At 36.1% G+C, this 11,801-nt stretch overlaps 2 protein-coding genes across 2 annotated transcripts; one reads left to right on the top strand and one right to left on the bottom strand.

Annotated features, from left to right (window-relative positions):
- Positions 1-2,448: 2,448 nt before the first annotated feature.
- Positions 2,449-5,143, top strand: LOC102580561 (V-type proton ATPase subunit c2). Its single transcript, XM_006340648.2, has 3 exons — positions 2,449-2,654; positions 2,741-3,026; positions 4,661-5,143. The coding sequence occupies exons 1-3, from the start codon at positions 2,576-2,578 to the stop codon at positions 4,791-4,793; spliced, it is 498 nt and encodes a 165-aa protein (XP_006340710.1). The 5' UTR covers positions 2,449-2,575; the 3' UTR covers positions 4,794-5,143.
- A 2,106-nt stretch (positions 5,144-7,249) lies between these two features.
- LOC102580235 (probable LRR receptor-like serine/threonine-protein kinase At4g36180) lies at positions 7,250-11,086 on the bottom strand. Its single transcript, XM_006340647.2, has one exon. The coding sequence runs from the start codon at positions 10,882-10,884 to the stop codon at positions 7,471-7,473; it is 3,414 nt and encodes a 1,137-aa protein (XP_006340709.2). The 5' UTR covers positions 10,885-11,086; the 3' UTR covers positions 7,250-7,470.
- Positions 11,087-11,801: the final 715 nt, after the last annotated feature.

Here is an 11,801-nt window from a genome sequence, read left to right as displayed (position 1 = left end):
CATAATTTAAGATTTTTTTTTTTTCCTTAAAGAAAAGACAAAACATTACCATAAATGTTTTTACTTTCTTGAAAGGAAAATATAATATTATTTTATATTTGGTTTATTCTCTCCTTTTAGGACTCCTTTTCTGGTAGGAAAGGTTTTAGGACTCTATAAATATAGGTTTATTTCTTCTAACACAATAACAATAACATCCGCAATGTAGTTGTTTAAGAGTCTTGTTTATGGGGAGATTTATCTTTTCTAAAGTTTCAATGTTTTTCTTTATATTAGTTTTGATATAATAATATTTTGATTTTTAGTATAAGGTTTTGTTATCTAATTTATCAACTATATGATTTGCAAATTGTAAGCTTCCGCATGACGCCATAATCACCCCTTCAGAACCCAACACATTTTTCGAAAACCTAACTTCAATTAATATCAAAGATTTTATATTTTTTTAGTAGGATATATAATTGAAATTCTAGTTACCAAAAGTTATAACTAAAACAAAAAATTTAAATTAAAAAAAAATAATGTATTAATAGTCATTCCTTATTTTAGAGGTGGAGCCAACTTATAGCTTTGACTCAAACCCTAAACCCAATAAATAAAAATAATATTGTGATTCATAATTCATAAATTAAAAATCTTAATTTTGACTATAAATTTATTGTTATTGTCTTCAATTTCGCTTTTCTCGTTAGATTCTACACTAACACTAATTTGTTTTTTTTTTAAAACCAATTGTAATTTGACAATAAGGGCGGAGACACCTAATATCGTTGGTCATCCGACATTGCTTCGTCATAGAATAATTTAATTAAATGTACATCATTATATTTTAAAACTATGAATTAGTATAATCTAGTGTTGATAACTGATAATAATCCAATTGTCTGATACGATACTGCTCGCATAAAATTTTGTATATGCCACTGTGCAATTTGTGATTAAATTATTTGTTAGTGATGCTGATTAATGTCCTTTTGAGAGATTCTAATATTGTCAGGCCAGCCCCCCACAAAAATGACTTGAGAAGCACTTCATGATCTCAGTTGAACGTGGGTGTGATGCTTCTTCTGTATACTTCTGCTATAATATCAACAGATCACAAGGGACATGTGAATTCGACCATAGATTTTATTTAAATAATATATTTGTTAATATAAATATTAAATTTAGAACTTACTTAAAAATATATTCATTATAAAATTCAGAATTCATATATATAGTTTGAAATTCTAATTTCGGCTATGTTAATATTAAATTCTTGCATTATTTTAGACTAGTTTTTGTATGTTGTCTTACATAAGTTGCATGAGAATATTCATCAATTACCTTCAAGTGCTGGTTGTTACAATTAATCTTTGGTGTTAATGGGGAAAAATGTGAGTAATATAGAAGCTTTTCATATTGGCCGTGCGGGTGGAGCTTTTGTAATAAATACATTAATGATGAAAAGTGATAAAATAATTAAGTGGGATATATGCATGCCTTTTTTATCCACCACTTATTAATTACTGCAATGCAATGTTTTGCATGTCAAGCAAAGGTTTCAAATTCTCTCAAGTGTTTAATTCACTAACTTCTTCTTCCTATTCAAAATTGTCAATTTTTTAATCAAATATAAGACGATGCTATATATTGTGGTAATGTACGTATACAATAATTTATAAAAATGATAAAACTAAAACTAAACTATGTGGTGTTTAGCACTCGATTATAGTTTTCACGTATATAAAAGCGCGTATTAATTTAAATTGTGTTGATGATGAGTTTCCAATTGCTTTTTCAACCATGAATTCCTCGCTACTAATTATTTTACCACCATTGAATATTTGAATACTAATTAGATAATACTGATCTGCTATAGCGGATAACCTGTCTCATTTTTAAATTTTCAAATCAACATTATATATAACAAAGTTTGCTTGTAAATATCTAACTTGATAGTGTAAACAAGTTATTATACTGATCGTGCGTATAACTTAAGTAGGTCATAAATTTTAGGAAAGAGATTAGTATTCATTTGTCTTCCTCACGATAGCTTTCGATCTTCTTTTATGTTATGTTAAGTTAATTTCATATTCTTTTATCGAATTAAATGATTCTTTACGTTCACTTTTCTCTCTCTATCACTTCTAACCCTCTCCAGTCTCCAGTACCCATTGTCAATTGATTAGTGTTTTTTTTCTGATTTAAACGTTTCAATCATTATTTTGTAAAAATAAATAAATATAGAACTGTTTTTTATTTACAATTCGCCAATTATTCACAAGCTAACAGCCCAAGCCGCTATGAACAACAAGTTTAGCCCATTCAACTAACAGAAGAACAAGGCCCATATTTCAGCGGACGGCCCAATTAGTCATTCATAGATTTGGCCCATGAACATAAAGCCCATATATGGAAGCTTCGAAGAAGTTGCCAGCACGACGTGTCCAGTGAATTGAGAAATTAGAACGTGTGATCGAGAGCGACTACAAAGAACCAGACAATCCAAAAACATTAATTCTCTCTCGCCAATCAGAAAGTTGTTCTTCCAAATTCCGATCGGTTACCGCTGAAATCTGTGTGGGAGTAAACAATGGCGTCAACTTTCAGTGGCGATGAAACAGCGCCTTTCTTCGGTTTCCTTGGCGCCGCTGCAGCGCTAGTTTTCTCATGTAAGTTTCATATGAATATCAAACTTTTCGTATATTATTCCGATTCAATGAATAGGAAGTAATAGAAAATTGTGGATTTGTTGTAGGTATGGGAGCTGCTTATGGAACGGCGAAGAGCGGTGTGGGAGTGGCGTCCATGGGAGTAATGAGGCCAGAGCTTGTGATGAAGTCAATTGTGCCGGTTGTTATGGCTGGTGTGTTAGGTATTTATGGATTGATTATTGCAGTCATTATCAGTACCGGGATTAACCCCAAGACCAAATCGTATTACCTTTTTGATGGATATGCGCACCTTTCTTCCGGTCTGGCTTGTGGTCTCGCTGGCCTTTCCGCTGGAATGGCTATTGGAATTGTTGGTGATGCTGGTGTTAGGTAAATTCTCAGTCTCCTGGTTCTTTGATAGATAACTTATTACAACATGGATTGGGAATAGATTGGCTTTTGTAATGTATTTTGTGCAAAATTGTACTACTATAGAAACTTTTTCATGGTAAGTTCATCCCAACTGACGTGAATTGATTTGGATCTTTCCTTAAATGAAATAATTGTCACCTCCAATGTCATCTAAGAATTTTAGAACTTAGATGAATGTCATCTTATTTGACTGTGTAGTAAATTGACTCTGTTTAGGGATGTTTGTCGAGGCGCTCTACCTTTTACATTAGATTCTCTTTGTCGCTATTGCTTCTTAAAGTGCTTGGTTTTCGTAGAAAAGGAACTTTGAATGTTATCTGATTCTTCTTCCGTGTTAGTTGAGTAAACGCTTTGTTGTAAGAACAGAAACAATTTTTTTTAGCATTTCAAAAAGAGTGACTTTGTTGTGCGAAAGCTGTATCTGTTTATGAGTCAACTTTCTACTTCAAGATGGTGCAACCGGAAAACATCAATCTCTTTGCTTACTTAGTATCCGTATGGAAAAGGCATACTCTACTATTATCTCTCAAATAAGGACCTCACGTGTTAGGTAATTTTTGTATTTGTAAAATAAATTATGTGTTTTACTTCTAAGAAGTAAACGCTTCCCTTCTCCTTCTCTCGTCTCGTGTCTCGCTTAAAGCCTCTTAAGTCTTGTCGCTTTTTTGCTTATTGCTTTTAAAATACTGAATGTAGTCAATAATAATCGTTCTACTTTACACATAGTTGCACCAACGAATTTAGTTGGAACTTCCAATTCAAGCAAAGAATTTTTGTGTTCTCTGATTTTTTTTCTTCTTTTCTTGATAAGTGGTTTTGACTTCACTGAATAAATTTGATAAATCAAATTGCAACTTAGTACTAATTTCTGCGGTAGTGACATTAGAAGGATTAACCCTATAACTTGGATGTTTCAAATTTGAAGTGTGAAATCCTAAAACTAGCATAAATTTACCGCCTATTTGAGATGAAATTGATTCTAAGATGACATAGTAGCATGCCAAAAAGCAGGCCGTTAACTTATATGAAGTGGAGGACCCTTTTATTGCCTTCATATGAAATATTTAGCGCAATTGGAAAAACATAATTTACTGTTACCAGTTCCTTTAGGAAGATATCACTCCATTTTCCCCACATATGCTGATCTCTTTCCATTAAGGAATTGCACATGATTTTGTTTCCACTTTTTCTAGAACTAGTAGATACTATTTTTATTAGGAAATAAAAGCTGCAGAATTTATTCTTGATGTGAAATCAAGGTATAAATATATGACCGTCATTATGAAATGAGTGTACAACATAAATATGATGTCATCATGAAATCAGTTTTGGCATAGCAAACTATTATTGTCATTCAGAAATGTTTAGGAAAGTGAAAAGTATCGACTCTAAACAGTTTAGTATCATTGTAATTTGTAAAACAAAATGCTTCTTTGTTCGTAATTTCCATCATTGCTGCTATATATAATGTTCTTAGCAGGGGAGTACCTTTTATTTGATTGATAGATCTTGTACCTGTCAATTTAAAGTAGTTGTATCTTTCTCATATGTCTCCAAGTCCTATATACTAACATTATTATAATTTCGCACAGAGCAAATGCACAACAACCAAAACTCTTTGTTGGTATGATCTTGATTCTTATTTTTGCTGAGGCGTTGGCTTTGTATGGACTGATTGTCGGCATCATCCTTTCTTCCCGTGCTGGCCAATCTAGAGCAGAATAGAAGAAAATAATGTGTTTTCAGGTTTATGATGGAATCTTTTTCATCACTGTGCTTGCAGCTTGATAACCGATGCTAGTTGTTAGGTGCATCTTCTCTTTTTCCTTTTCCTTTTCCTTTTCCATCACACATTGTGTGTTCCACTGGTGTTTGTAGATTTGGGAGCTGCCTTTTCCCTGTATGTGACCAAGAGAACGTTCTCTCAATTTTTCCATTACTGTATTTTGCAATAATGAGAAGCATCTTGTTGCTTGAATGCTGATACAATTGTATTATTATTGGTGGAATGTATTGATACTCCTGAATATATGAAATCCACCTTGATCATTGGTATAACTGCCTGAGCAGTATAATGCTTTTTTGCTTTTCTTGTGTATGACTTTGACTTTTACATATAAAAAATGGTAGAATGAGCTGTGCAAGTGAAAGAATCTTTAAATATTGCATACAGAGTTTTGATGTAGTGAAGTGTGGGTCTGACGGAAAACGGGAAGAGCATTGGAATAGACGTTGTACAACTCGAGTTGGGATTGCTTCCTTAGAAAACATCTCTTCCTTTTCACGTTTTCTGTACCTGCTAAGCACAGTGTTAACATTGTCTTTGCAATTTTTAATGAAATTTGCTGCATCGCATGTGTTATATTTTGGTTCACTTGTGGAGCCCTGAGTGTAAAGATGCATATTTGCAATGACAGACACAACGTGTATGATTGACATGATTGCACTATAGGCATCTTCATTTTGTTAATTTTGCATATAGCTTCTCTGATGGATCTTAACCAAGAACACCGAGGAATATGTTCTCAGAAGGCCTGTTACTCGCGGGCAGCAGCGCATGAAGGTTAGGGATATTTTGTGTGAATTTGTTACTTGCATTTCAATAACGAACTAGATTGAATGGCTTATTTTTATTGCTCTTCATTGGGGAAAACACTGGCCTTACAGATGCAACATATTTTTTGTCTCTGTTGAGTTTTTAACCCCATTGTTTTCACCCAATGTTAAAATTCAGAATGTCGGCAAGTTAGGATCAATCAGCTAAAACATGTAATTATAAACATTATTGCAATATGTAGCACTCCCAGCATTGAAAAAGCTAGTGCTGTAGCTCTCTGCTGTTAAAGAAACAGTATACAATAAAAAAACAAATAGATGATGCCTTAACGGTCACTGCAGCTGATTTACTGATAACAGTATAATTAACACAGATCTCAACCTCGTGCCGTGCGAACACAAGCATGCTACTTTATTTTAATGATTTATCGGGAATCATTTTTATGGACGCCTCTACCATTGTCTTGACTCTTGTTGGGGAAATTCACCGGAAATTATAATAGATGATGAATCCTCTTGGCGAAAAAACTTGTCTATGTTATTGGGGAAGACATAAAAACAAAACACCCCACAAAATGTTGGAAATGAATTGATTAGTGGGTCACCATGTCAATCATTTTCTTCCTTTAGTCTCTTTCAGCCTGGCCATATTCAAAAGGATTCATCACCCCACAAAATCCCAGAACCCTTGACCTTTTGATCCCTCATCATCCTTGGCCATTAAACTGTAGGTAGGGTAGAGGAATTTATTTGTCAGCTTCCTTCCTTTCTTATTACTCCACAGAAAACAATTACCCAAGTCGTAGTAGTATTCAAACTTCATTAATGCAACTGGAGAGAAAGATGAGTCAAATAAAATGCACACAATTTAAGGTAATTCTTGGAAGTAGTATTTGTTCTTATTTTTGCCAGAATTTACATATACTAGTAATCTTAGTTGCTTGGACTTAAGTGTGTGTATCCAATACGGGTGCAGATTTAGAGATTAGGCCTTACATGATCTAAATTTTCAAATTATGGATCCATGCATGGAACGCGTGAGGAGATTCAATTAAATATAATTCAAATATTTGAAACATAGTTATAAAACCTAAATTATGATATAGCTCCAGGAGAAAAGGAGAATTCTTGAAGGAGATAAAAAGATGACATAGAAATTTTTACATACAAAATATTCTCTTTTTTTCAAGTTCACCTTTACTTTTGTTTTTATTACGTAAATAATTGAATTTGTCTGTTGATCAATGTATCAAAAATCAGTTGACCAAATCAGATATGAATGTCCATGAATTGTGATACCGAAAGTGAAGAGACCAAGAAACTTAGCTAGTAGTAATATTTTATACATTCAACGGCTACATTTTCAGTAACCCAAGAGATACCTTTTAAGTAGTTTGCAGTCACGTGATTGAATCAGACTGGTATTTCCTGGTTTTTTTTGTTGGTTTTGGGCGGGAGAGGCCATGTTGTGGGCCGGCCCTTAACACATTATCTTATTCAACTTGCACAACAGTCCAAATGAATTAACTCACCAAACACACTTCTTTTTTAGCTTTCTTTGACTTATTGATAGCACTACATTTTGGTCCCCACGCCAAAGGAGAAAAATCCCGGCACCATGGGGAGTGAGGTGTTTGAATAATAGCATAAAACAAGAATCAATAAAAGAGAAATATTGTTTCTCTTTTACCTTAAAAAAATCTACAAGAAAAAAAAAGCATGAAATTGAACGACTAAGTTGCTAGCTAGCTACTGTTGCGTTGCATTGCATTGCAAATTTACTCTCACAACTTATACAGAGCTAATAATAAAAAAGGGAAAAGAATTAGAATGAACCTCGGGGGATTCAGGCGGGTGAAGGTTGGCATGTGGGATCAGCTGAAGACGCGATATCAGGTCCCACACGACAGCCTTCGAGCATGAACACAATGTCGGCCATGGTGGGACGATCAAGTGGGTCAGGTGCTGTGCATAGCAAGCCTACTTTAATTCCTAGCAAGAACTCTTCCCATTCTGATGATTCAGGGTCCAATTCGAGCAATCCTGGCTCTAATAGTTCGGAAATTTGCCCTCTTTGCAATTGTCTCTTCACCCATTTCACTATGTCCTCATCTTGTGTGAACATTAAGGGTCTTTTTCCTGTTAGTAGTTCCAGCAAAACAATGCCAAAGCTATAAGCATCTGATTCTCTTGTGGTTTCTCCGGTTAATGCTACTTCTGGAGATATATAGCCTAGGGTACCAACTGAAGTTGATGTGGAGGGCTCGGTTGGTGTGGCTACTACAAGCTTGCCTAGGCCAAATTCTGAAAGATGGGCTTCAAAGTCTGCATCGAATAGGACATTCTGCGGCTTAACATCTCCGTGGACCATTGGGGATGAGTGAAGGAAAGCCAGGCCACGAGCAATGCCAAGTGCAATGAGGTGGCGCATTGGCCAGTTGAGGACATGACCATCTTGGTGGGATGCTTCTTGAAGCAGTGTTGCAAGGTTCCCGTTAGGCATGTAATCATGGACAAGTAGTCTGAGGTTAGGCGGGCCAGCATAGTACCCACGCAAAACTGTTAGGTTCCTGTGCTTCACCCTGCCAAGTGATTCTGCCTCTTTTCTGAACATGTTCTCACCTAGTGATCCATTTGAAAGTCTACGAATTGAGAGCACCATTCCATCATTGTAACAGGCCTTGTAGACCACTCCATAATGTGTTCTACTTAGCACATGTTCCTCGTCAAATTCTCTAGTTGCTTCAATTGTTTCAGCGAGTGTGATTTTGTTATTGAACATAACAAGTTTGGGTCCACCATTCTCGCCACTGCCACGACCACCACTGGTCCTTGAACTAGCCCTTGCAGGACTATGCTTCTTTTCTCCAGCTGCTTTCTCTTTGAGCTTCCTGCGCCACCTCAAGAAGTTGTAAGTATATAAGCAGCAGCATGATAAAAGGAGAAGAGCTCCACTGGCAGCCACAGCAATGAACATAATCAATTTATTCCCACCATCACCAGATGTATCACATCTTCTTTCCAATGGCTCCCCACACAAACCTTGGTTGCCAGCATAATTCAATGAGTTGTTAAAACGGGAGCCCAACATCTCCGGAATCTGGCCACCCAAATTATTGTTTGACACATTGAAACTCACCAAGCTAGAGAGCATGGCAAGATTAGCTGGGATTTCTCCAGTGAAGTTGTTAGTAGAGAGGTCAAGGACAGTTAGGTTTGATAACCTGGATAGTGACTCTGGTATGTTCCCTGAAAGATGGTTCAAGTCGAGCACGAGTGATGTCAAGGATGAACAATTGGAAATATCTACTGGGACTTCACCTGTTAAGTTGTTTCTACCCAAATCTAGCACACTCAAGTGGGAAAGACGTCCGAGATCAGCAGGTATTTGGCCACTCAATGAATTTGAGTGAAGATTCAAATTCTCCAGAGCAGAGCAGTTGCCCAAGTCGGGAGGAATCGAACCATTTATGTGGTTGTTAGACAAAGAAAGTACAAGTAATGAAGTCAAGAACCCAAATGTTGATGGTATATGGCCAGAAAAGGAATTGGAAGAAAGATTCAAATATTGCATACCCAATAAGCTACTGAAACCTTCAGGAACATTACCAGACAACTTGTTTTCTTGCAAAGCTATAACCTGTAGATTAGGCAAACCAGCAAGATCAAATGGTATTTCACCTGAGAAATTCTGTCCACTCAAATCAACAACCGTTAGCTTATACAAAGTCCCAATGCTAGAAGGAATAGTGCCTGAAAAGCCATTTTTACTCAGATTCAGAACCGAGAGCTGCTGAAGATTCCCAATATCAACTGGCATACTTCCAGAAAACTTGTTTCCACTGAGATTCAGTGTGCTTAAATTGCTCAAACCCATTACCTCCTCGGGCAAGCTTCCATTGAGACCATTTCCTCCCAAGTTGAGATTTTCGAGATTACTCAAATTTCTAAAACTAGAAGGAATGGAACCCGAAAACTGATTTCTTCCCAGTGACAATGTCTTCAAGCTTCTAAGATCACCTAAAAACATTGGAATGTCACCCGTCATTCGATTCCCTTCAAGATCAAGAACTTTCAAGTCACTGCAGTTCGTAATCTCAAATGGAAGAGCACCTTCAAATGAGTTATTTGTCATTCTCAGTTCCTCCAATCTCCACAAGTTCCCAATGGCACTTGGGATTTTTCCAGAGAACAAATTCCATGACACATCCAGCGACGTCAATGCAGAAATGTTCGTCAAAATCAAAGGAAATTCACCATGTATTTGGTTGTGTTGAAGATCCAAAATTTGCAAAGAACTAAAACATTTAGAAGACTCTTGCTTGACAATATTCGTGAATGCATTGAAACCCAACTGAACAATCCTAAGGGAGGGAGGATAAATGGAAACATTGCAGAACAATGAAGCTGGTAAGGAACCAGAGAGATTATTATGTGATAAAGATATCACCTGAAGCTTCGGTAAAGCAACAATGGCTGCCGGAATAAGACCCCCTATAGCATTTCCTTCAGCACTCAAGTGAACCAACGATGAACAGTTAGCAATTGCAGAGGGCAAAGTTCCTACCAAGTTGTTGTACGCAAGCCAAAGGTACTGAAGCTGTTGAAGCCGGCCGAGACTCGCCGGAATTTCGCCGGAAAAACGATTATAAGAAAGATTAATCAGAAGTAACTGAGACCTGTCAGAAAATTTCCTCGGAATATCTCCTGAAAACAAATTTGACGAAAGATCAAAGTATCGTAGACTCTGAGGAAGCTCTCCGGGGATTTCACCAGACAACTGATTTCCGGCAACTTTAAAGATTTGTAAATCAGTAAGGTTAAATATTTCCGGCGGAAGATTACCGGAAAATGCGTTACCCTGTAAAAAAACAGAATGCAAAAGGGTACATTTGGATAACGAAGCTGGAACAGTACCATTAAAGAAGTTGGACCGGAGGCTTAACTTGCGCAGCATGCGCAGGTTACCAATTTGGGTAGTGAGTGGCCCACTGAGTTGCAAATGAGGGAGACGAAGTTCACCGACCCGGCCATTGACGCAGAAAACACCTCGCCAATCACAGGGAGCAAAAGGGGAAGAAGAATCCCAGTCAGTGAGTGCACCGAGTGGATCATGAATACTAAGTTTAAAAGAAGTAAGCGCTTGAACTTCCAAAAGGGTTTGTGAGTTTCTCTGAGCAGAGCATAATGTAGAGAGAAAAACAAGAAACAGAAGTAGATAAGCAGCCATGAAAGAAGAAGAAGAAGAAATCAAGAACATAAGAAAAAGGAGTTGGCTTGGTTTATAATGAAGGTTAAAATGGGTGCATGATAAAGTGGAGAAGATGAGTGTTAATGGCCATAGCAGAGGCCCCCTCACTTTGCACAGAGGCACAGAGTGACACAGAGAAGAAGAGTGAGGGAGGAAGTGGAGAATGTGCAAATGAGCACTTTTCAAAACAAGGACCAGCACTTTTTAACCTCTTATGGGTTGAATCATTTGACCCTCTTGCTATCTTATCCTTCCTAAATTAAAAACCATTACAACTTAGTAGTTAGTAGTACACTACCTAAGAGTATCAATCTACTCCCTCCGTCATAATTTACCTAATACTTTTCATTCTTTCATAATTGATTTAACTAATTTTTGAGAATTGAAGTCACGATGAAGGATATATGAGAGTACTATTGATTTTCCTGATAAAAAGGGGGTGAGGATAATTTTTATTATTAAGTATTAGTTAAAGTTTATATTATTTGAATTTCGATAAGAGAAAAACACACGTAATTAAATTGAGACAGAGAGAGTATTTTTATGTGTGATGTTTATAATGGTCACATATTTAGATCCACATGCTCTATATTTTTATTGTTTTTTTTTTAAATTTTCATATAGTATATGTTAGACTATACTAAGTTAGTGAATTGCTTTGTCAACTTTAATTTTTGGATCTTGGAGAGACACTAGCCTCTAATTTTGTTAAATATTCAAACTTGATCCGAAATTGGTCTATTTACTTAAAAGTTGTCCAAAGTTTATGAGCTGGCAGCATTATTATATGGAAAAGTAAAGTCAGTTTTCATGGAAAATTGAAAACAATTAAAGAAAATGCACAGTAAACTCCTTTAATTTGTAGTTGTAATTGTTAATGCATATAATGAGACATAAATTATAATAAAGCCTATAATATATAGTAC

Source organism: Solanum tuberosum, unplaced genomic scaffold (genome assembly GCF_000226075.1).
Source record: "Solanum tuberosum cultivar DM 1-3 516 R44 unplaced genomic scaffold, SolTub_3.0 scf00020, whole genome shotgun sequence".
Taxonomy (NCBI): domain Eukaryota; kingdom Viridiplantae; phylum Streptophyta; class Magnoliopsida; order Solanales; family Solanaceae; genus Solanum; species Solanum tuberosum.
This window is presented reverse-complemented; position numbering and strand designations above follow the sequence as displayed.